The sequence below is a fragment of the Heliangelus exortis genome, chromosome 8 (assembly GCF_036169615.1).
Source record: "Heliangelus exortis chromosome 8, bHelExo1.hap1, whole genome shotgun sequence".
Taxonomy (NCBI): Eukaryota; Metazoa; Chordata; class Aves; order Apodiformes; family Trochilidae; genus Heliangelus; species Heliangelus exortis.
The window spans coordinates 761,487-786,978 of record NC_092429.1 but is presented as its reverse complement, the minus strand read 5'-3'; the positions used below and the strand labels follow the sequence as shown (position 1 = coordinate 786,978).

The 25,492-nt window shown below is 47.3% G+C and overlaps 1 protein-coding gene across 2 annotated transcripts; it reads right to left on the bottom strand.

Annotated features, from left to right (window-relative positions):
• Positions 1-435: 435 nt before the first annotated feature.
• On the bottom strand, positions 436-11,053 carry ZRANB2 (zinc finger RANBP2-type containing 2). 2 transcript variants are annotated; one of them, XM_071749839.1, is made up of 10 exons: positions 10,908-11,053; positions 10,560-10,612; positions 10,325-10,433; positions 9,514-9,596; positions 8,258-8,334; positions 7,570-7,707; positions 6,528-6,700; positions 4,362-4,448; positions 2,740-2,904; positions 436-2,214 (listed from the first exon to the last, which is right to left on the bottom strand). In XM_071749839.1, exons 1-10 carry the CDS (start codon positions 10,961-10,963, stop codon positions 2,151-2,153), a joined length of 1,005 nt encoding a protein of 334 aa, XP_071605940.1. In that variant the 5' UTR covers positions 10,964-11,053; the 3' UTR covers positions 436-2,150. The 2 variants fall into 2 exon arrangements, with proteins under 2 accessions (XP_071605940.1, XP_071605941.1); XM_071749840.1 differs by lacking the exon at positions 10,908-11,053 and having other exon boundaries at positions 10,325-10,426; positions 10,552-10,598.
• Positions 11,054-25,492: the final 14,439 nt, after the last annotated feature.

Below are 25,492 nucleotides of genomic sequence, written 5' to 3'. Positions count from 1 at the left end.
GTTGGAGCTGGGGAAGAATTTCTCCCTGGAAAGGGTTGTCAGGGCCTGGCCCAGGCTGCCCAGGGCAGGGCTGGAGTCCCCATCATCCCTGGAGGGGTTTCAGAGCCCTGGAGATGTGGGGATGAGGGACATGGGGCAGGGGTGGCCTTGGCACTGCTGGGGGAAGGCTTGGACTCAGTGATCCCAAAGCTCTTTTCCTATGAAAAAAGATGAGTTTTGTAAAGGCTCGTTTCAAACATGCTGCCATTTAAATCCAAACATCTTTCCAGTACTTTAACAATCTAAAGATTTATGATACCTACAACCAGGTAAGTGCACATCCTGCCCTTATTGCACTGCAGTAAACAGAGTAACCACCACAAAATAATCTGTTAGTACCAGTTATACAGATTATTTGCTTATGTTTTTTTCCCAGAGAAAGCACTCACTGCACAGTTGACTCAGAGGTTTTATTTACACTCGTCTACAGAATCAGTTTACCTTACATTTTGCTTAAGCCAAATGAAACCATAATTTTCCTTTCTCTGTAGCCTATTGTTTGCTAAATTTAAAAACTTCCATCTGTTAAGTACAGCAACAGTTTTAATACAAAGCACAAGGAAAAAACCCAAAGGCTAACAACATAGCATCTATATCAGATCTGATTTTTACAATTTAGTAGTTGGACGTTGAAGTCGTCAGAGGCACAGTTACAAGACTAACCTGCTCTTGTGCAATCTACACATTTAGCATGGAAATTAGATAGAAAAGAAAGCATTAAAGAAGAATCTGCAGAGCATTTTCTTTTTTTGGAAAAAAAAAATTCCTACACCAAAAACATTTTGCTTATATACCAGTCCAAAAGAAGTATCTTAAAAGAAAAAAAAAAAAAAAGTCGTTTTTAAATTATGCTCCGTTTGTTTTCCTGCAGTTCATTTAAAAAAACAAAGTCAAAATACGGGGAATCAAAGCAGATATATTGCTGTTTGCTTGCTTAAAGAGAAGAATTTTCCTTATCATACTTACCTTGTGGTGTCACTGATGATACTTAAACCTTTCTTAACCAAACGGAGCTCAAGAGAGACCAAGTTTTAATGTGATATTGCTAGTAAAATAGATCCAATAAAGCATTTTAAGCCATAAATTATGTTTAAGGGAAAAAGAATGAGTGATGAAGAACACATTTAAGATGGCAAAACCTTCTAGATAGTTTATTAACTTTCATGTAAAAAAAAAAAATAAATAAAATTCAGATACCTTGAAAATTTTAGTCAGCCCCAAATGAATTTTTACAGGCGGCCAGCCGAAGCTTCGCTTCATTCCCAGGAGCTAGATCCAGATTCCTCCATCTCAAGAGTAGATCCTAAATGATCCTTTTACAAGAAAGGCTGGCAGAGTCCAGGGTCCATGTGTGTGACCATACCAGCACCAGCTGCAGGGAGGGCACTTTGCTGGCTGCAGCAAACCATCCCTACCCTAGAGAATCGCTCGTGGACTGGATGATTAACAGCTACTGTGCACAGAGCAGAGCTAAGGGGAAGAGGGGCATCCAGCTGTACTTCAACACAGAAAAACAGAAAATCATCACACCTAAAGCACTCACTGCTGTCACCCAGTGGGTGACACCACCCTACAGCTATCTTTTGTGGTCCCAGAAGAGCTCCATCAAACGAGCTCAGGAGCTGGCTGCAGAAAGCTCATGGGTTCTCCTGTATCCCCCGGGTTTTGTGACTGACACGTGAAGAGCAGAGCTGTGTTAGAGCACACCCAAGCTGTGCCTGCTCACACATGTCAGAGAGCCATGGGTTGAGTAACTGAGTCTTTAAAAATAATAAAAAACCCTCGTACTCAAAATAATAAAACTGCACATGCCTCCTCTGGGGAGTTTATGGCTTAAAATGCTACCTCACTTTTTGTTTCATGGATGAACAAAGCTGCAGTTTTCCAGAAAGCAAGGACAGACATGCACCTCTACTAGCAGATTTAGCACTTCTGACCAAGTAAGACACCAACTTCTTAAAAATGTCTCATGCACTGACTGGAATTAGTTTTGTTTCTTTCCTTTTTGTTGTTTTTGTTTTGTTGGTTTTTTTAAACTCTCTTTTTTTTTTTTTCTTTTTTTTTTTTTCTTTTTTGTTTTGTTTTTTTTGTCTCAATGTGACTTTAATGCATTATTTCTTTTTAGAACTTGTGCGGGAACCAGAATGGGAAGATCCAGATGAAGATCTGCGGCGTCTGTAAGATATAAATGGAGAAAGCATGCAAAGAAATAAGTTGACATTAATTTTAGCATCCACGTTGAGAAGTCTGTATCCTACAATAGCTGGAAGCCAAGTATATCTGACAGGGGCCTTATAAGAATTTAGGAATAACTTTAGACCACTTTAAGCTCATGGAAGCGAATTTCATACTAAAAATGCAAACTTAATACTGAAAGTAGAATACAATTTCTAAATGCAGTATTTACTTTTGAAAATAAACCAATAATGTAGATATTAACACCTGCATACACTGGAGAATGGTGACCCAGGTCTCTCTATGGAACATGCTGCTAGCAGGAGAAAGTTTCTGGGGGAGAGGGGGGACCAATTACAGGGGGTTTAACGGGAAGTAAGAGCAGGGAGAGTGAGAAAGCTACTTTTAGTATCAGAATAACTGAGGAGATTAATTTCTTTCCCAATCTTTAAAAATAAAATAAAATAAAATAAAAAAATCACACATTTAAAAATACACCCATTCTTATTCTACATAAACCCAAACCTTTCGGGTGACCGGGATCTCGATCGTCTTTTTTTGCGATCACTGGGTGAGGAGGATCTAGAGCGACTTCTCTTCTTGCTTCTCTCGGGGGAGGAGGAGGAACGAGAGCTTGAGTAAGATCTTTTTCTTGGGGTGGAAGACCCCCTGTAGGACCTGGAGCTGGATCTTTATTGATTGAGAAATAAATCAGATTTAATTCTGGTATAAGGTAGGGAGAACACACAGAGACAGTTTTCACGAACGCTCACTACTCTATTGACATCAGTGTTTTACCAACGAGATGTGGGGATGCTTTGATACTTACTCCATAGTTATCTGGCAATAATGGCTTCTACTGCCGTGGTAGTTTGCTGAATAAACCTTTCTAAATAGGGTTTCTTGACACACAGACCACCAAAGGCTTGGAAACCTCTTGCTTCATTCACCAAAATGACACGGTTTGAGAGAGGAATGAGGGGAGGCTGGGGCAGGAAGGGGCCTACGTGAGGACCTTCCTCAGCAGTTAAATTCACAGAGCAAAATGGTTTGAAAACCACAGAGATAGCACTGATTAACAAGGTTTCATACTACTGGCTATTTTGCTATTCACTAGAACAGCAGAAACCCTCAGAAAGTACATTTACAAATCTCAAAAGAAATTTGGGTAGACTGAGACATTCCACAAGCAAAATTATTAAAAAACCCTCTTAGAAGGCAGTTAGTTTGGCATTGAAATAAGATAACCAGCTTCACTTAGAAGCTCTCAAAAATCATTTTGGTTACCTAAAAAAATAAACCAAAGAGAAAAAACCCCACTTACAGAAAGCGAGCTAGAAAATCCTAAACTGTAATTCCAAAATTGTAAGTAAAAACACCCAACAGGATTTTGTCCTTCAGTAATCTGGATAAAACATTTAAAAGCCCAAACCAACACAGTGTGTATGTTGTTGGCAAAATCTTTTCAGGGTTCTAATTGCAAACAGCAAAGCAGTCCCTCCTCACCCACACTGATACACTGGGTGGACTGCTGTGTTTGTGAGCAAATAACCCAGCTCAGCTGGCCAGTCCCTCAGCACCCAGGGGGGGCAATTTTTCTCCCTAAGAGCAGACACCCCACCTCTCAGTGGCCCTCACAGGCTGATCCCTGGCATGGTTTCTGCCACCAAAGGGCAGTGGCACTCCTTAGGGATGGGTCCTCCCAACCCAAACCTCCCTCACATACACAGTAAGGGCAGCACTACCTTGTGGAAGTCAGACATTAAAAATGATGACTAAACACAAACCCAGAAGTACAAGGTGTTCTCTAAGGCTCCTCCACATCAAGCAGCCCAAGTGGAAACAGTAAAGCCAGCAAAGATTACTGCAGCAAGTAAGCAAGGATTCAAATTCTTCTTCCTTCAAAGTGATGAACTGTGGCGTCCACTCGTCTGGCCCAGGCCAGACTTAAAACTCTTCAACCAAAACCTGGCATTGCCAAGAAACACATCTCTAGTGCAGAGCCCCCAGGAATTCTGACTTCCGAGATAAAAACGAGTTAATGTTTTAGGTTTTTTTGACCTGAATAATTTTACGATGAAATCAACAAGTGGTTGGTTCTTCTGCCCTTTTCTCTCTCTGCAAGGAGAGAGTGCTACCTCATTCACCTTGATTTCGACCCACGAGATCTAGACTGTTCTCTGGAACTGGAACGAGATCTTGATCTGGAACTGGAAGAACTTCTTGAATGGGACCTGAAACAACACGGAAGATTTTTTTTTTTCCAGTGTCTGACTGGTATTTAGCAGAAAAAGTGCTGCTGTTAGCAGCAGAGACAACAATGCATCAGTACAACTGGGCCCAGAATCACCAAAGTGACAATTTCCTCCTACCCCCAGGATCACCACAGGACATTTTAAAACAGAAACTTTAACATAGCAAGATGGTGCATTAAGCAATTTCTGAAGTCAGTGTCAGCTTTCCTTTTTTTTTTTTTTTAACATTTCCTAAAACAAAGCACAAAAATTAAGCAGCATTGCAGTTATTTGGCAAAATTAAATAACTGCACATCTGTTACCTATTTCATGGCACCAATGCCCTAACTTTTAATTTGTGCTTCAATTTGAAGCCCATCAGTTTGTTTGAAAAGCAGAGTAGGTAAGAGTATGAGGAGCAGCTAGCTCAAGTATTCCCCAAGTCAGCTCTCACAATTTGCAAGCAATTTGTAACCTTTTGCAAAGATTTTTTTCCTGCATTAAAAATGAAACAGCATTTAATGTTTGGCTAAAATCTGGAGGTACCTAACACTACTTGGAATTTCTCATCATTATTTTCAATTTTTTCCTGCTGATGGATTTTCTTTAAAGCACAAACCACAGAAGAAATGCAAAGCTGTTGGCAGACTTGCAGCAAGCACTGCAAGAAGAAGGCACTGCAATCAGATGTTAACAATCTTTCCAGGAAAGATGAATTACACGTGTTGTCAGCCTCCCAGTGCATGTTGTTAAGAGGCCCTGTTCATCTCACTGTGTAAAACAAAAGCAGTATGGACACATGCTAACTGGAAAAGGGAGTTAAACCTTTTTAAAAAACATTAGAAGTACAGAGAAAGGACAACTGACACCTCTACATTATCTGCAGGGGGAAGCAAGTTCTGCAAAGCTGACAGATCCCCAGGAGATTTCAGGAATGACAAGTTGTTAGTTTACTGTTCACATTTGTGAACTGACAAACACAGCTGTGGCCAGGTGAGGTTCTTCTGTCTTCTCTGACCCCTCACTGCACCTCAGAGGCTGCCCCTGCTGGCTGCATGCATGGGAGGGTGCAGCCACCCCCCAGAGCCTCTCCAGACCTCACTTGATGTACAGAAATTGCTGCCAGTCACTGTCCTTCTCTCAGGGCTGCCCCTGGGAACCAGGCAGCAAAGGCAGGGCTCAAGGGGGCACCTGAAGGACTGTGAGCAACATCATTTGTCACAGAGGAGGCAGCAGTGGGGAGGAAGGTAAAACAGAGGCAGTGGCTGACACCTCATTAGTGAGGGGCTGACTAATCTGGGGGGTGCTCACAGCAGTGAGAGCTCCAGTTACAGGGCTGGGAAGAGGAGAAGAAACTTGAACTTCATGACCTTTATGGACAAACTTATGAGCCAGACAGACTTGGGGTCTTCAACCTATCAGCACCATCCTCATGGTAGCTCTAAGGCAGCTAAAAACTTACAATGTGATTTACACCACACAGTTACAACACTATTTATGGAATATTTATGGAAAAAACATCACATTATTGCATTTAAGTAATTATGAGATATGTTCAATCTACCAAGGAGACTTTTTTTATGATCCCAGGATCAACATAAACTTTTAGTTTTATTCTGACAACACTGCCACTGTACTGAAAAGTTTTGTTTGTTGCCATCAAACTCAGTTCAAGTTTCTTGTCTCTTTCCAGGCTCTCTTCCATCCTATCCTTGCACCCAGTCTGTCTGGACTGCACCATCACTGCCACCTCAGCAACACCTGCTTCTCTGTCCAACAGCTCTACCCCACACGAGGCTAAAAATACTACTGAAAATAACTTAATTTTATATTTATTTGAAAGGCTGAACCATCAGCTTAGGTTTACTAAACCAAACAAGACAAGGCAGGAAGCCTCCCCCTGAGGATCCGCAGCGGCTCAGGACAAGACATCACCCACCCCTGCAAGTGCTCTACAGGAAACCATGAACATCATTCAGCTAAACCCATAAGGCAATCAAGGAAAAAAACAAAAAAGTAAATGAAGAAGTTAGATACTGACATTTTGCCTGGAGTTACCCTTGACCTGTACCCGTTTACCTGGACCTAGACCTTGAGCTTGAGTGAGAGGATGAGCGCGATGAAGATCGGGAGTGGGAGGATCGGGACTTGGAGCGGCTGCGCCTGCTGGGTTTCTTTTTCTTGTTACTGTCCTCCTCCTCACTGGCATCCAGGTTGTATTTTGAAAGGTCTGCATCATCTTCATCCTCATCCTGAGAAAAAGCAAACAAACAAACATGGATTCACAAAAAATACTTAAGAAATTATTTGATTCTTTCCTTCGGTGCTTCTATTTTTTATTCCGTGCTTTTTTGCAGCCTTTGAAAGTGCTGCTAGTGCATTGAGTGAGACCCAAATATTTAAAAAGCGACCTAAAATTGCCATTTCAAGGCAAACTCTTTAAAAGCCTGCAAAAAAAACCCCACCTGAAGTCCCATTTTCTGATATTTGATTTATTTTATGCGTTCAATTAATTTATTACCTGCACTTAATGCAGTTAATGAAAGCAGAGATATTGATTTTCAACAATTAATTGAAATGAATGCCTGGAAGAATTTTCTGACTCAAAAATCTATAACCATGGCATAATTCTGCAGAGGAATGCTTCACGTGCAGGGTGTGGTGACTGCTGTGTTAAAAATAAGCACACGTGCACCTCTCTGCAAGATGCTGTCCCAAGATGTGGACAAATCGGTGTGATGATCACATATTTGAAGGAAGATGAAGAAAAATCAATATTTTATGAAACATAAATCTGATCTGGCTTCAGCCACATACCATTATGGGGTAACCATACTTAAAGGTTCCAAATAAAGGTCTCATTTTTTGGTTCTGGTCTCAGATAAGCTTTCAATTTCTTATGGCTTCAAAAAAATTGCAGGTTTGAACATCTCAGAATAAACCAGAGGATGTGGAGATGCTCTGCAGCAGCTGCAGGCACCATCACTCTGGTGGCTCCTCCTCTCAGCTGCTGCAAGGCAGCCCAAGCCACAGCCCCAACTTCCCCACTGCTGCTGAACACCAACATAGCAAGAACTTAAAAATTGATAGGGAAAAAAAGAACACAGCCAAAGCATGTTACCTCATCCAATTTATACTTGGAGAGATCTTCATCCTCATCCTCCTCATCTTCCCCTTCAGATTCCTTATCTTCTACCTCCTTCAGGATAGAGGCAGGACCAACTGGCTTCCCTCTGTACTTCTTCTTTTTGCGTCCAAACTAGGAAATTTTATTCCATTAGAATACAACTTAACCAAAAGTCATTTCCTGCTTATTTTTGAACTACATGAGAAAATAAATATCCATCAGTTTTAAGTAAGGTACTGCTGAAAGTAAGAAGAATCAGGAGATGTCAGTCAGCAACAGGAAACTTTCTGTGGAGACGTCTGTGCTCGATACCACCAGTGCCCACTGATGAGATTTACAGAAATCTAACAGGAAAGAGTATTTTACATTTGTGTTTGGGGGATATCTTTACAAAACAATGCTGACCATCTGGCTGGAAACAACGCCCATGACCTTAAAACCAACTCCCTAAGAAGTTTAATGAACTTAGCCTGTCCCAGTTTAATCTGAACTCAGCTTTTAACCCCCGGAAGACGAAACAGACGGATTTGCTTTCAGCTCCAAACTTCCACACTGGAGCACTGGACAGACAGACCCATCACAGCCTATTCCTGACCAGTGCTCTTCCCTTTCCACACAGACATTCCCTAAAAGCAGCCCCCCTCCCTCCCTCCCTCCCCAGGATCCCTGTGCCCCTCCTCACCTCATCGTACTCCCCGTCCGACTCCTCCCGCTCGATGTACTCAACGTTCTCCCTCTCGTTGAATCCTCCCCCGTAGCCTTGGGACAGGGGCAAAACAGAACAAAACAGAACAAAACAGAACAAAACAGAACAAAACCACCAAGTTAGGAAGCACAAAGCTCAGCTCCAGCTTTCACAGAGCTTCCATCAGCGTGGACTGACAGACAGAAGTCATAACGAGTGTAATTACCATCTCCAGAGGCTGTTCCCACCCCCCTGGCTGATGTGTGGGTTCAGACACACCAACCACCCAGGGATCCCCCAGGAATGAAGAATCCCAGGGCTGCCCTGAATCCTGCAGCTCCTGAGCTGCCCTCAGAACCTTTCTGTTCCTTTCTGCAAGGTGAGTGGGGAGCTCCAGCTGCTCATCTGAGCTGCAGCTTTGTCACTCACTGCACGTGTGTGCAGCAGGCTGGGTGTGCTGCCTCTGAGGGACACCACCCCTGGGAAAAACCACAGAGTATTCAAAAAATAGTCACTATTTAAAAATATTTAATCATACGAGGTATTATTTGAGATAAAGGAACACACTGCTCATTAATATTCTGACAATAGCAAAGAATATTAAAAAAATCTTTTTCTTTTTGAATTACCAGCTCTGTGCCCTTCTCCACACTGCTCTTGTCACACTTTTTCTGCAGTGCCTGACCCTCTCTGCAGGGCAGCAGAGCAGCCCTGCCCGTGCTGTGGGGATGTCCCTGCTCCTGTTACCACTGGGAATGCAGGAGGAACTCAAAGCACCTCAGTGTGAGCAAACCTCCAGGCTGGTGCAGAGCTAACACCCACCACACACCCCTCCTGGGGCTGACACTACACCCACCCTACAGCTTTGGGAGGGTAATGGAACACTGCAGAACCCCTTCCCAAAAGTGCCCACACAGGGAGGCAGACTGAGCTGAATATCCCTCCCTTCCCACAGGAAACCAGCACAGACTTCACACACCAGGAGCTGCAGGTTTCTGCACATGTAAATATCACCCAGCTCTGCTATTTCTGCTGTGAAAACAATCCCTGCAGTGTGGCTCACAGAGAAGCAGCTTTCTTTACAGTAATCTGAGCATTTTCAAGCTGCTGACATCTTCACAGAATGTCAGGGTGGAAGGGAGCTCAGGGATCACCTGGACCAAGCCCTGCAGGTAATGCTGCAGTTTGTATCAGACACCTCAGCACCCTGGAGAGCTGAGACTTCAAAACTTGCTTAAAACTGCAAATCTTACCAGTCCTTTCCTCCAGCTTGGCATACTTGGGAGTGTTGCACATGTTGCACTCTGACCTCCTGGCCCAGTTGACATTACCACAGCTTCAGGGGCAGAAAAGAACAAGAAAGAAAGAGGAAACATTTTCCTTCCCATCAAACAGCTCCAGTGTTGTGCTGTAGCACCATAATCCCAGTGCTTCCCAGCCCAGACCAGGGGAGAGGAGGAGGAGGAGATCCACCAGGAACAGCTGAGGTTTGGGGCTTGGGAAGGGGACAACCCCAAAGTGTGCCAGCACAGCCCCAGAGCCACCCAGGTGCCACTCTCAGACACCCCAACTCCACCACCAGAACCTGAAACCTTCCCTGTGCTGCACAAAGCTCCTTCCAAAAGGCAAAGCACCCAACCAAAGCTGCCCTGTCCTGCTCCAGATCCTGAGGTTCTTATCTGGCAGAGACACCACAGGATTTAACAGCAACTGACCACACTGCAACAAACCTGTGACTCCTGCCCACTCCTTGCTCCTGAACTTGAGAAGTGCCTCAGCTTCCAAAGAAAAACAGGAGCTTTTACCTCTCTAGTCTGGAATTTGTCTGCACTCCTGTTCATTTCCAGCCATGCTAATTAAGCAGCTGCTGCCCAGCACACAGGAGTGAGCAGTGTCCTGGCAGCAGAGCACTGCTGGTGGGGCAGCTCTGATGGAAATCCTCTCCCTCTCCCCCTCCTCCCTTCTCCCTCTCCTCTCCTCAGGTCCCAGGGAATTCCAGCTGCCAGGCCACCCCAGGGAGCAGTGTGTGAGGCTCTGGCAGGCTCTGCCCTGCCTGGTTCCTACGTTTTACACTGCCAGTCGTTTGCACTGAAGAGGCCACGGCTCTTCTCAGCCAGGGTCTTCCCTATTTCAGTCCCTCCAGCTTTCATCATTTTGGCTTCCGTCGTTTTTTCTGGAAAAACCAACAAAAATAACAAATCAAAAGGTGGCTCTCCCGCGACTCGCCCGATGATTAAAAGGGTTTAACACTGTTTTCTTTGGAAGAGGCGGGAGCAGGCGAGAGGCCGGAGATCCTCACCTCTGCCGCATCTGTTGCAGCTGGTTCTTCTGGCGAAGTTCACATTCCCACACCTGCAAACACACAAAAACACAGGGAAAACGCGAGTTAGCAGCGCGCTGGGGAGCGGGCACGCAGGGAATCGACAGAAAAACACTTTTCTACGCCACAGCGCGTCTGTCAGGGGTTATAACACCGGGCTCCTCCGGCGGGGGCCGGGAGATGTGGAACCCACGGGGCAGGGACAGAAGGAGGGCGGGCGGAGGCCTCCGGGACCCGTGTGCCGCGGTCCGCCGTGCCCCGGTGGTGCCCGGGGGGTGCGTGCCGCGGGTGCTGCGTGTGCTGCGTGTGCCCCGTGTCCCCGCTCACTTCTTGTCGGGACAGATCCAGTCCCCGTCGCTCACGCGGAAATTCTTGGTCGACATCTTGGCCCCGCCGAGCCCGGCCCAGCGCCGCCGCCACACAGGACCGGGGGCCTGCGCGGGCAGGGCTGCCCCGCCGCGCCTGAGCCCTCGGCAGCAGCCAGACGGGGCGGCCGCCGGGGAGGCTTTTCGGTCAGGCAGCGACGCGGACGCCTCGGCCCGGGCGGAGGATGGAGGCGCCAAGGGAGCGCGCCCCCTAGCGGGGGAAGGAGGCCGCGCGCGTGCGCAGTGCGAGGAGCCGCCGTGGCTGAGGGGAAAGGGCGGGAAGGGGGCAGGGAGAGGAGAGGAGAGGGACAGGGACAGGGCGGTGACACGGCCCCACGGCCACGAGAGAAAACCCCGCGGGGGAGCTCCTCCCTTCGTGGGAGTGGGGTTGGGTGCAGCCGGTGCCGCGAGTCTATCAGCTCAAGGTGGCCGGGCCGGAGGTGCGGCCCAGGAGGGAACCTGAGGTGAAGCCGGAGCGGAGCTGTGCGTGAGGAGCCGGGGAGGCTCTGTGAGGGGAGCCCAGGAGCCTCTGTGAGGGGAGCCCAGGAGCTGAGGAGCCTCAGTGAGGAGCCCAGGAGCTGGGGAACAGAGGATCTGGGGAGCTGAGGAGCCCTCCTCGTCGGGCGGGAGGGACATTCCTTCCCTCAGGCCTGGGAGAGCCTGAAGGTTCCGGCTGCCCTCAAGAAACCCCCGCAGGACTACACAGAGGCTTTTAAATACCAATAAGGCGGAGCGTGGGTATAAATATTAATGTTAGAGTGTGCAAGGAAATCCGTTTTTTAACAAACAAATAAACTTTATGATGCCAAAGCCCCCTGGCTTGCTGGTGGGCTGGCTCTGCTGGCAGGACCCCGGCTGCCATTCCCCATCCCTGCTCTGGGCAGCTGCTGCTCCACACCCTCAAACCACCTTTCCTTTTCCTTCTGGACGGGCAGTGCTCTGGTGAGCTCTGCTGCACTCAGGTTGACCAGCACAACCTAATTACCTACCTGCAACGTGTGTGTTTATAGCAAATGTTACTTTCCTGGCAGTTCTGATTCCCTCTCCTGTGCTGGAGGCACATCCTGTGGAAAAAATCATCTGGAACCTGGCTGGGGGACTGGTTTTTATCACATCACTCTCCAGTTTGTGAGTGAGATGACAGTGTTGCTGCTATTTATTTATAAAAGTATAAAGCAGTGCAAGCACACTGGAAAAATTACTCTGGTTTGTGTGCCACAGAGGGTTGTGTGCAGATCCCAGTTGTGAAATGTCCAGAATCATCAGAAAAGACTAAACCTGCATTTTTCCTGCAGCTGGAAAAGATCCCAGGTGAAGGGCTGGGCTGGAATTCTGAACGAGGGCTGTGAGAAATAGCAGGGTTTCTACCCCAGAATGAGGAGAAGTGGGAAGTACCAGATGGGAAGGAGATGGTAGCTGGGCAGCAGCTACAGGCTCACCAGCTGGGACTGCAACGGTGCCCAGGCTGGGGCAGCAGTGAAGCCTTGTGAAGCTTTAAACCTCAGCTGGCAATTTTATTTTTTTTTCTCCCAATGACATTCCTTTAGTGCACTGACCCACCAGCCTAAGATTAAATGAGATCTCAGAGTCCTCCTGCTCTAGCAGAGGGCAACAAATCCTCCCCAGTCACTTCGTCAGCACGGATCTGTAAAAGGGAGTAAATAAAAAGGGCTTGAAAAACTCTGGAGATGGGGGCTGCATCCTGGAGAGCCTGGGAGGAGCCTCTCCTGCCATCCCGTGCTGTGCAGGCAGTACAGCAGGTGGCACTTCAGCAACACACATTTCTCCAGGTCCTGTTGATGCAGATTAAAAACTTTTTTTTTTTGTGGAATTCAGAGGAGATATTTTAAATATCAAGGTATTGATAACTCTGCTGCAAAAGAAAAAAAAAAAAAAAAAGAAGGCAGCAGTATCACCATGCCTGACTGCACTGGAGGTTGGATGGAAGATTGGTTTTGAGTTGCAGATGGACCCAAAACCAGAGCAGGTGGTTCCTTCCTGTGCCCTTTGGGATGGAGCCTCTCCCGAGGAGCAGGAATATCAGTGACACCAAGGGACACAAAGCCCCCTCCAGACCCAGGGCATAAATGGATGAGTGATGGAAAGTTTTCTTCACCTCTGCATCCCTCTGCTTATTCAAAGCCACCATGCAAAGGAAGGGTGGCAGCAGAACATCACTGCCTGCTGGCTCTGGGGAGAATTGTGTTGAAGTTCAGCAGGCTCAGGAGAGGCATGGATCTGAAATCCTGGTTCCTGTGGTGGCCATGGAATGAATTCTGATAGTCCCCAGGTCTGGGTCTCTCTCCTGCTGGTGTCTGCAGCCACCCCAGGAGGGGCAGAGCCTGTGCTGAAGATTTTGTGGCCTTTGTGTGGCATCTCTGGAGCTGCAGGGATTGACTTGGACAGGGTAGGGTTAAAAGGAGCTTGAAGGATGCCTCTCTTCAGCTGGAATGAGAAAATCCTCATGCTGTTCAGGTCAAAAAACCCAACTGACCAACCAACCAAACAAAAAACCAAACCCCACACCATTATTGATGATTTCAAGGACAGGAATTAATTCATAATCCCTGGGTTTCTCTTCAGGGAGCACAAGATGTAGAAAAAGTTGCTTTTTACCTTAAGAAATGGAAGAGCAGATGCACTGTTTTAAACATAAGCAGAGGTAAAACTGTAATTCACTGGATAATAATTTCAGGCTTAAATATTTGAAAGGCTGCCTGGTTAGAATGAGAAGAATATTCAAGTGGTGTTTGTTTCCTGCTAGAAGGAAGCCCCCAGAGTAGCCCTGGCCCCCACCTGCAGCCCCAAGTCTGAAGCCATCACCTGCACTTTGCAAGCAGGAGTTTTTCCTGTCTGGGCAGAGAGAGCATTTCTGTAGCTCCCCTTTGCTCAGTTTACTGCAAAAAGTGGATATATTAAAAGCTGGAAAAACAAGTGGGGACTGGAAAAAAAAAATAGAATTACCTTTTCTGAATAAAAGCAAGGCCTGAGGGGACAAGGACTTCTGCAGTCTGGGAGGACACAGCCTGGTGTGCCACTCAGTGACTGTGTGGGATGTGCCCTTTGTTTAATAAACCAACAAACTCCACTGAAGGGATTTCTCAGACTCTGAGCTTCTTTCCCTGTGTCTCTTACAAAAAGTTTTGTTTCAGTATCTGCTCCCCACTTCACGACAGCTTATGGAGAATTTCACTGGATGCCTCTGTCCGTCACAACACCCTGCAGCTTCAGCTCTGGGCCAGGAGCTGGCAATAACCAAGTAAAGGAGCAATAAATACATCACCCATCATTGTGACATGATGGAACTGAACAGCCAGGAATGAAAAAACGTGTGGGAAAGCCTCTCATTGCCCTGTCTCTGGACAGCCCAGAAAATCAGTGTTCTGAGGAGAAATGAAGTGGTACCAAGGGCAGCCCAACCCAAGCCAGGTAACTGAGTGAAGGTTTCCTGTGCTTCTCAGCCCCCTCCCTGGTACCACAGCTGCTCTTCAGTCAGCACCTTGGCGCCCTGAGAGGATTTTCAGCATCACTTAGGACATTTTTGGTGCTTTCCAAGACATCAGACCCAAACCCATTTCAGCTCTAGGAGTTCTGGCTGCTTCCCTCAGGTGCAATCTGTGTGGGGGTGATGGGACACACACTACAGCACACCCCCAAAGGGTGTCTGACTGTTCAGAGCACATCACAACCTGACAGGCCGGGTGAAACAGGAGTGACTGTGTGTTTTGTTTAAAAGTGCAGCTGCTCTGCAGCCCCCAGGCTGTCCCAGGGAACACAGGGAGTGCTGTGCTGGAGAGCAGGGCTGGGATGTGCCCTGACCTTTCCCTTTGTCACCTGTGACACGTGTGGTGATGGACACTGAGGTGTCACCCAGGCTGCCATGGCTTTGGAGGTAAGATCTTCAGCATGTGGCCTCTCCAGAAGGTAAGACACTGCCTGTCATCCCATAATTTAATGGTTATTGAACAATTCGTGTGCAAGAGGACATGAAATCATGGAATAACTGCTTCAGGTAATAGTTTAAATACCTTTGTCTCAGAAAGAGCAGAGTTGGCAAATCCAGCTGATTTAATCACTTCTCTTGGAAACATGGATTCACCAGTCCTCTTCAAAGCTGGGATTTTAAAAACTTTCCTCCTGGGTCTGGTGTTCTGGGTCTCTACTGCTGGTTGTTGCTTGGCCCCTGGCTGTCCCCCCTCCACCCCAGAGGGCTGTGGTGGCAGTGGTGGCAGTGGTGGCAGTGGTGGCAGTGGTGGCAGTGCTGGCTGTGCTGGCTGTGCTGGCTGTGCTGGCTGTGCTGGCAGTGGCACAGGACTGTTGGTGCTTTCCTGCAGGGCTGCTCTCTGGCCATGCTGGATTTTCCCCAGGGCCATCCCCTGTGTGTCTGTGCCCAGCCTGTGAGTGAGCAGGGCTCAGGGCTCAGGGCTCAGGGCTCAGGGCTCAGGGCTCAGGGCTCAGGGCTTGCTGCAGCCCTGCTGCTCCTCCTGGAGGTCACCAGTCCAGGCTCTGTGTTGGATTCCTCTCTTCAAAGGATTCCTGAGGCCTTGCAGGTGATCTGAGGCAAAAGTTCTCTAAGCAGCAAGGTAATTCTGCATGTTCAGCCCCTTTTTCAGATGCCTTTTGATTTGCTCTGTGATTCAGTCTGGATTTTGTTTCCTGCCCCTGTGCAGGGAGTGTCCCAGAGCCAAGGTGACAGGCTTTTCTCTAGTGCAGGCACATCATACCTGGCCATGGCTCCTGAACGGGCTGGAGGGAGCTTTAACATAATGTGTGCACGTTCTATTTTAGAAAAACCTCGTCTCTTTTTTGGCACTCTGTTATTTGCTGTTCTGCCAGACACTCAATAATTTTACATGTCATTAGTAAGGCAGTGACAGGAAATATTTTGCCTAAAGAGTGTGTGGAACCACCTCAGGTCTGAAAGGAAAAGTGCCCATTACCTCTGCAGCCTGCCCACGTGCTCTGCATGAGGCCCTGCCTGCCCCTCCCAGATGTAATATAGAAATAGCCTGGAGTTCCAGTTGTCAGACCTGCAGGGACAATGAGAATGGATCCTATTTCATCATTACCTTTTTACTCCAAAACAATAACAATACATTCTCTAACCAAGCTCAGTATTGTTGACAACAGCCTTTGTGATATAGGAACATTATTTTCTCCAGCAAATTTTACCTGTCAGACAGTTGTTTTAGTTCTAGTGCTCCTTCTCAGAAATAAATAAGGGCTCATGATGCTCTTCACTCTCTTGACAGGAAAATCCAAACATGTATTTGCCCACAATTTAGTTGACATTTGCAATCCAGGTTTGGATTTTCTGTTAGAGCCACAGGAGATCTGGTTCAGTTTTTTAAACTTAACCTCCAAAGCAGATGTAAAATAAAGTCATGTTTCCCCATCATTTAGGAGAGGCAAGAAGAGGATGGTGAATGTCAGTGAAGGATCAGGGTTCTCTGCAAGCCTTGGGGGATAAAGGCCAGGACCAAGCAGTTAAGAACAGATTGTGAAAAAGCTGAGATAGAAATCAGAAAATGGGGTCTAGGCATGCAGGAATGAAGGTCTGTAATGGTTTCCCAAATAAAAGGGGGGGGGAAGGACTCTTCAGTAAGATGAGGTGGAGAGGGTTGTTTGATTTACCAGAGGACTTGCTGGAAAGGGAAACTGGTGCCTGTGCTGTGAGAACTTGTGAGCATCACAGACACCAACTTCTCCTGGGAATTTGAAAAGGGGGTTGGATCATTGTTTTCCTGCACTGTGCTGCATCAACATGATGCTCAGGGTCACCTGTGGAGGTCCTGGAGTACTTTTTGTCCTCTGGGCAGGAGGGATTCCTTGGCAGGCTGTTGCTTCTCCCAGCTTCCTGTGGTGAGCTAATGGTGATGCTGAGACCTGGAGTCAGGGGGAAAAGCTGCTTGGTTCACTTTTGGGTTTGCAGGGTTGCTCTGGCTGCTCTCACCACCAGACATGGTGGGATGGGCAGCTCACCTGTGGGCCACCCTAAGGGCTTGGGCCTGGGATCAGTTGCAAAAGTTCTGACAGCTCCCATAATTTACAGCACGTGTTTTTGATTGGATATGTACTCAGAAATTTATAGTAATGAGGAAATCTTTTGTCAGTGCACCTGGAAGCCCTGCATCCTGCCAGGCTTCCCTGTTCCCAGCAGGACACATGCTGTGGGAGAGGGGCAGCTTCTCCCATGGGTACCCAAGAAACTGCTCTGCAGTTGCTGGATTTATCTCATTTTTTATTCTGCTCCCCTCTTCTATTTTTTTTTTTTAATTTTTTTTTTTTTCTGACTCGCCTCACCGTTGCTCAGGAAGGGTGGCAAGGATTCCTCTCTGGAATCAGAGGAGTCTGTCAGACAAGAACAACCCCAACAACTTGTCACTTGTTCCTGTTCCTTGGCAGATCATTACGTGGGCATCCTTCCTCTGGCACCTCAGTGTCTCAGGGAAGCAGAAAAGGCACTTGCAGTGCTGAGAGGTGGGGAGGAGGTGTGCAGGGCCAGGGGAGTGGTGGCAGGTGTGTGATGCTGGGGAGGGAGGATGGCTAATGGGCTCTGAGCAGGGAGAGCTCAGTGCTCCTGAGGCACTGCAAGAATAACAAGGCTCCCAGCTGGAAAAGCAGGAGATGTGCTCCAGACCTGCTGCTTACAGCAAGGGGATGCCTTTAGGAAAAAGAGCCATAAGGAAGCCAATATTCCTCATTTTCAAAGGGTATCTCAGAGGACTGTGCAGGTGAGGTGCAGAGTGAATAACACCCCAGTGGCTGTAATTACCATCGTTCCAAAAAGCTGGTTTTATTTGAGCATAAGGCATTTAATGGGCAAGTGCAGAGGAAATAAAGGCAAGGCATGTAAAAAGGAGATCTAATATAGATATATATTTTAAAAAGCCGTGTTGGAAAGGGCTCATCCTTGAAGGAGTCATTGTCAAGCAAAACAAGATGTGAGTGACCTTTCCTCTGCTCATCTCCCTCTGCTCTCCTGGCTCTGTGTGCCATCAGTGATAATTAGCATGGGGCTGGAAGGGTCCCTTCCATTTCCTCAGCTCGCCCTCTCCAGGAGCATCTGTTGCCATGGCACCCCAGCAGCAGCAGGGGCAGGGGCAGGGGGGTTCCCTCAGACCTCCCTCAGACCTGGGGGGTTCCCTCAGACCTCCCTCAGACCTGGGGGGCTTCAGAGCTTCCCCAGCTCTCTGGGGGCTGTTTTGTGTCCTCCCCAGGATCTCCCCATCTTGTCCACAGACTCTGCCCACAGTGGAACCAGCAGCACTGCACTGAAAATCTGGGCATGGAACTAGTGAACCCTTCAAAAGCAGTTCTTTTTGATCTGTGGGGTCTGATGTCTGCCTCTGCATAGGGGTGTTGGCCAAAATACCACTCACTTTGCTTTTTGTCCCTAAAACCCAAGCCATACAGTGCCTATCCCAGATGGAGGCAATGTGCCAGTACTGTATTTAAAAGGCAAGGAAGACTTCCAAAAGAAACTGAACCTAGAAGGTTTTGCACTAACTTTACAATATTGCTATTTTGATACGTATTTTTGTTAATGGACATGGAGTTGTACAGGTTTAGGGCTCTGTGAATCCAGAATTGGGCTGCTGAGCCCTCCTCTGGTTTCTGAATGGTGTCCTTACAGTTGCAGTTCATTTTTGCTCTGTTTTTTGCATCTCACTGAAACTGCTGCTTCTCCAAATTCTCTTTTGCCATAATAATAATAATTTTAAAACTTAATAATTTGGTTCAGGTAAGGAGCTGAAGAAGCCCACGGACTGAGCAGTCAGGAGGGTCCTGCAGGGTTTGCTGGGTCATTTCCTAGAGGTGCATCCCTGCAGCCTGATCCTCAGGATGTCCAAGGATGTCCTGGAGTGTTCCCTCACTGCCAGAGAATCTCTGAATTCTCATACATTGCTGCTTACCAGCCAGAATGCAAAAGCAATTTCATGTCCTCATTTTTAAAGCCAATTCTGCTACAAATTTGCACATTTCAGTGAAGACAGTCTCTCTTTTTGCAGAACACTCAATTACAGTAACATCAGACACAGAAAGTCATTTTGACAAGTGTCCTATTTACAGAGAAATGAATGCCCACGAAGGAGAAAAATTCTTTTTTTCCCCCTCTCTTCTTTATTCTATTGTAGAATAGAACTCTTGAGTAAACTTTGTTTTTCCTTAAATTGCAATTACAAATAGAATAAGGAATTCATACTGCAATTTCCCTTCACACCATGCCTGGAACCAACATCCCATGCCAAACCAAACCAAACCAAGTGAATCCTGGCTCAGAGCCCACTGCAGAGAGGTGCTGGGGCTCCTGGTCAGAGCCTGGAGGGCTTTCAGTGGGCTGAAAGTGCTCTGCACCTCCACAGGAGAGAGCTCTTGTTCCCCAAAAGGCTTTCAGAGATGTGTTAATCACACTTTTCCAGGAGGTTGGGTCAGATCTTGGGTTCAGACTTGCCTTCCAGGTGCTGTTTGCCCAGCAGTGAGCCCTGCCCATCCCACCCAGCCTCTTCTCTGGGCTCCTGCACCTCCAGATTTCCCTCAGCCAAGAGCTTTTGCTCTTGTTCAACACACCCAGCTCTGTTTCATGCAAGTAGAAACAATTTTTGTCCTTATTGTGCTAGCAACTCTGCTTTTTTGTTAACAACAGCAACGCTGAGTGCTGTGCAAGATCCCTGCGTTGCTATGGTTATGGTGGAGCCATTCCCCAAATCTCCCTGAAGTAGCTGGAAATGAGGAAAATCCAAAGGACACTCTGGAAGTAATTCCCAGTCACACGAGGTGTTCAGATGCTTCTCCTGCTGTCAGGGGGAGCATGAAGGTGGCAAACTGGTTTAGTGCCACCCTCTGCCTTCTTAGTAATAGAAAATTCATTTGCCACTGGAAACTTCTCAATGAAAATGACCTCCCAGGAGGCAGCCAGTGACAACTTGGGGGTTTCATTTCTGCCTGCATGCAGGTTTCCTCCCCTCAGGCTAAAGCCATCCATGTATTCCCTTATCTCCCCTCTTCACTCACTGGTTTTTATTCTGCCTGCTCGTAGCCTTCTCTGGCTCTTTCCCAGCTTTGAGGACAGCAGAGAGGACAGTCCCCAAAAGTCCCCAGAGTCCTTGTTCCCAAGGAAGCTCTGAGGTCCCTCCACAGCAGGCTGTGACATGGCTCCTGTGGTCCCTTGGGTGAGGGGACCCTGTGCCCACCCACTCCCACCCTGTCCCTGTCAGCAGGACATCCCAGGCCACCAGACTGGGCACTGCTGGTGCCAGCTAATGGTGAGTGACAATTCCATCTTTAAGCCATTTCTCTGTTGGTGCTCTGCACATCAGGTGTCACAGGAACATGACAACTCTTGTCAGGGAAACGAGAGGCCTGTGACAGGCTTTCAATTGAATTTCTTCACCCAGCACTCCCAGCATTAACACTGTTAAAACAACTTCATTCATTATTCAAAAAAGGGGAAAAAAACTCACCCCAGTGAGATTCTGACAAAATATAGAATTTTTTTTTTTTTTTTTAATCGTAAAAATGCACCTGATCCTTGTTCTTCAGTGCCTTCAGAATAACCTGCCTGGGTTCATTAAGAACCTCTTTATTTGTTGCCAGAGAATAAGCTAACCATGGGTCATCTTGCCAACCTGTGGGAGTCACTTGTTTGCTATGAATGATTCATAACTCAGGCTGCCTTTTAATAAAATGCTTCTGTTAAAATTCTACATATGCTCAGAAGGAAGAAATAAAAATTCCTCTCTATATTTTCACTAGAATTTATAATAAATGACAGCCTGGAGTTTTATTTTCCTACCTGCATGTCCCTTCTGCAGAGGCACCACACTTGTACACAGGCTCCTCTTGGCTGCCCACCAGCCCTAAAATCACCTGGAGAGGTTGTTCCCATACCAACGTCTTACAGTGATAGTTAAGTCTGACTTTTATCCTGTATCTTAAAATATACTGAAAGGGAAGAAGAGGAAGTGAAGGCTCCAGGAGGTGGCATTGTTCCTGTGCCTTCTTCCCTGGGAAAGATCAGCAGCAGCAGCAGTGGGACCCGTGCCTTCTCCCCCCTGCCAAACACAGTCAGCAGGTCAGTGCAGCTGGGGAGGGCACTCTGTGTGTTCAGGAGGAGGTTGCAGGAGCTGGGGGTGTCTGGTTATCAGGGATAACTCCAGCCTCCTCCCAGCTGCCCCTGGAGCTTTCCCAGATGGGCTGGGGGAAAGTACTCAGACAAAGCCTCAGCAGTGGCAGTGCCAGAGCTGCTGCCTGGTGCCTTTGTTCCCTTCTGTCCCTCAGCTGCACAAATGTCCCCTCTGCCACCCTCAGGACAGAGGGCTCAGCATCCTCTCCAGCAGGGGCATCCTGAGTCTCCCTTGCCTTTCAGTATGGAATAGTTTGTTCTGCACCTTGTACTGTAACCCTCTGGTAAAGCCAAACATCAGCTGGGTGAGCAGAAACCTCCTCTTCATTTTAATAAATCTCTTTTCTGCGAGGCAAAGGTTTCCTTGAGGAAAATTTTTCCTTGTGAGGACAGTCAGATCCTGGAATGGTCTCCCAGGGCCAGTGGTGGATTCCCCCCCCTGTGGAGAGTCTGGAGTCTCAGCTCAGTGGGGTGCTGGGACACCTCACACCAACAAGGATCAGTTGGTCCTCGAGGTCCCTTCCACCCTGACACTCTGTGGTTCTGTGATCCATGCACCTTCTTTTGTCAGCCCTTTCCCCAGAAACTCATCGTGAGAAATACAAAGTTACAGCAATGGCTCAGGTACTGGTGGGACAGTGGGAACAGCAGAACCACAGCTTTTCCTTCTGCCCCTTCAGCACAGAGAACTGGCAGGCAGTGTTGGCTGTGGCTGTTCCCATAGATCAGCTTTATGCAGAATTAGTATTCTGCATGGGACCACAAACCAGAAATTGCTGTGGCAGGTCCCCAATTAATCCTCTGTGGAGCAAAACGTACTGTGCTTGAACTGTCTGCTTAAAGCCCCAATTAACAAATTGGTACCTGCTCAGCTGAGAGTGCTGAGTGATGGGGTACAGAGCCTCTTTGGGAGCACGAGGACAACAAACAGCAGAGCTTCACACACTGCAGGTTGCCCAGGTCTCTGCTGAAATAATTAGATCCCCTTTTCTCCTATGTTTTTAATTTTTAAGACTTTTTCTCCTGCAAAGATTTTGGTCTTTGCCTGGGTGCTGCCCAGAATCTGATTTTAATAAGGATTCACCCCTCTTGCTCTGCCACTGCTCTCCAGCTTCACTCCTGGCTACGAGGGTGCAAACAGATGCCCACAGATTCCTGCATCTCACCTAGACACTTCCTTCAAAGTTGCAGTTCTTTGTGATAAGATACCCAGTTCTGACTTCCAGGCCTCTGGGGGTAGGGAATGAAGCACTTCCTGCTGCTCTGTTTTCAATAGTTGTCCTTTTTTTAAGAAGTGTGTACAATCCTATATATAGTTTTTAGTTATTTGGGCTTTGTTTTTTGCTCGTTGGATCCAGATATCTCAGAAAACAATTTTTTCTCCCTGAAGCCCCTGTGGGTCCCTTTGGTTTGTGTGGAAGGGTGCTGTAATGTGGATAAAATAGGAATCAAGAGTACTCTAGAGAATTAATAACCACCCTAAGTACTGGTCTCGTTCCACTGCCTGCAATCCCACTGCTGAGAAGTGAATATAAAGGAAAGGCCAAGGTGTTGTGGCTTGTTTAAAGGTAAAGAGCTAAATAGAACACAGGTAGATGGGAATGAGGTCATTCCAAACTCATTTGGAGAGCCAGGAGGAAGGGAGCTGGGTGGAAGTTTCATGGAGATGCTTGTGAGGGAGCTGGTGCCTCCCCAAGTTGCATGGCAACATGCTCAAGACAAAAATAAAGCATCCATATGGCTTTGAAAAATCTGATTTATTTCTGAGGTAAAAGGGGGTGGGTTTTTTTCTCTTTGTTTAAGGTTAAAGTCTCCTGAGCAAAATGAGTAAGTCCACTGACAGTGGAAAAAGTTACCAAGCTTTGAATCTTTCAAGGATTCCTATGAATAGCTGGTGCACTCCTGTTCCTGCTGCCTCTCCATCTGCTCTGCTCTGCACTGACCACTTCCCTCCCAGCTTGCACCCACCTCAACCACCTCCCAGTGTAAGCCATTCTTTCAGATCTCGGGGCTCTTTTCCTATTCTGAATTGTTGGAAATGAAGAAAAACATTTCCCCAGCTCCTTCCTGTGGAGATGGGCTCTCGGGGCACAGGCTGATGCCAGCAGGCTCCTCAGGACACAGCTGGGGTTGTTGGTACAGTTCCTGCAGCATGAGGAGAACATGAGATGTCCCCTCACCCCAGGCTGGTGTGAGCTGGTGTGGTGCCACAAGGGACTCCAGTGCCTGGGACACTGCAGGCTGCCAGCAGTAAGAGCTGTGAATCATTCTGCTTCCCACCTGGGACTGTCTGGGCAAACAGCTGTAAAAATGGCACTGCTGTCCTTTGACAGGACAAGAGAAGCAACAAGACACAGCAGCTCATGGGGAGGGAAGTGTGAGCCCAGGGGCCAGACCTCCATCTCAGCACAGAGAGAGACAGGGGTGAAGCTCTGGGTGGGGTTTGGGTGGTGCCATCCCCAGGGACTGGCAAGCACCCCGCTGGCTGCATGGACATGAGAAATTCCCATCTCATTCCTGAAGCTTGGAGCTGGACAAGCTCATGGACATTGGGGGATCACAGTACTGCCCTCAGCTTCCAGCACAGAGTTTGGTTCCAAAACTTGGGGACAGCTTTGTCCCCAAGCTGTCTTTGGTCACTTGGGATGGGGATGCATAAGGAACATTAAGGTGGTTATAAGTACCTGCTGTATGTCTTGCTGTGTGTTGAAGAATCACAGAATCAGCAAATGGTTTGGGCTGGAAGGGGCCTCTGAAGTCATCTAGTCCAGTCCCACTGCCAGAATCAGGGACATCTTCAACTGGATCAGGTTGCTCAGGGCCCCATCCAACCTGACCTGGGATGTTTCCAGGGATGAGGGGCACCTCCCAGCTCTCTGGGCAGCCTGGGCCAGGGTCTCACCCCTCATCACAGGAAACATTTTCCTTACTCCAGTTACCCCTCGTGCAGGGGGATGGAGGTGTTGCTGCTGCTGGGGTCAGGTGCTGGTCACCCCCTCCAGTGGGTGTCATGGCCACGCTGTGACTGTCCCCTCCAGCCCTGCCTGCACAGCCACTTATGGACCAGAAGTATTCAGTACTGGATGCTCTGAGCTGTAAAGCAGCAGGTGCAGCAAAGCTGTGGGGAGGATCCGTGTAAGGGCTGAAGGATTCAGTATTCTATCTACTGAGCAAACAACTGTCTATAAAAACTCCATCTGTAGCTTTTTATGAGATGTTGGGTTGGTTTTTTTTTTATTATATTAAAACCACTGGTTTGAAAAGTACAGCTACTCTTGTTGTGGAAGATGGCTTCATACAATTAAATGGCAAAGTGGATTAAGCCATTGATAAAAATGTAAATATTTGAGTAATTTCAGGTTTCATCTGAGAACATTCAGGAAAAAAACCCAAAACCTTGTTCTGTGCTGTTCTTCATGTTCCATTCCTTATGCTAAAATGCTTGCCAGTAATTACTCTTTTTCTCTTGGCCCATTCTTCCTTTGTTTCCATTTCCCCTCTCCTTTCCCCCAGCTCCAATCCCTCCTTATGTTCAGCAGCAGCTCTTCATCTGAAGGGGAGATGCTGTCACATCTCGCTCGGAGCCAGGCACCTCATCAGCTTCCAGCACTGTACTTTACTGGAAAGCATGCCTACTATTTCCTTTTTTCCCTCATAAAGGCTTTACAACACTCCCCAGTGCTCATCTTATCTTTCCTTGGCTGCAGTTTGTAGGATTCTTGACATTTAGGCAGTAAAATTCCAATCTTTAGATCAATTCGTGCTTCACAGATCTTATTAAATTACCAATGAAGTCAATGAATGGCTTGACTTCTGCTAGAAGCTGTCACACTGACCCCATTTTTCTTCCCTCCAGATTTGTAGTGGCTGAGATTTTATAAACAGATGAAATTTTATCTTTTTATTTTGATCAGAAGCTATGTAATGAAAATAATTTATTTTGCCTTTCTCTGGCAGTAGGTAGGGCAGGGACTCCGAGGAGAAGCCAGGCAGAAGATGGCTCCTGCTGAGGGATGCACTGGGGCTCTGAAGGGGCTGAGGGGTGACAGGAAATCTGGCTCGAGGGAGGCAAAGCAGTGGGAGTGACAGGGAATTACTTTATTATTCACACTTGGGAGGAACCTCAGACCTGGCCCTGACCCATCTTTGATAAAAGCTGTTGTATTTCCCCAAGCCATCTGCTTCTGCAGATCAAACCCTCTGTACTTGATCTCAGACAACAGGAACTGACACTTAAAAAGTCAAATAGTCACCATTTTTCTACAACCCGTGCACCACTAGTGAACTCCATGCTGTTGAAATGCAAAGATAAACTTGAAAAGAATTATTTTCAGCATAACTCTAGCCTAAGTGAAGTATTTTCAGCCAGAAGTATCCTACATACTCAGCCTTTTGCTGTGGACAGTTGGAGTTTTTATATC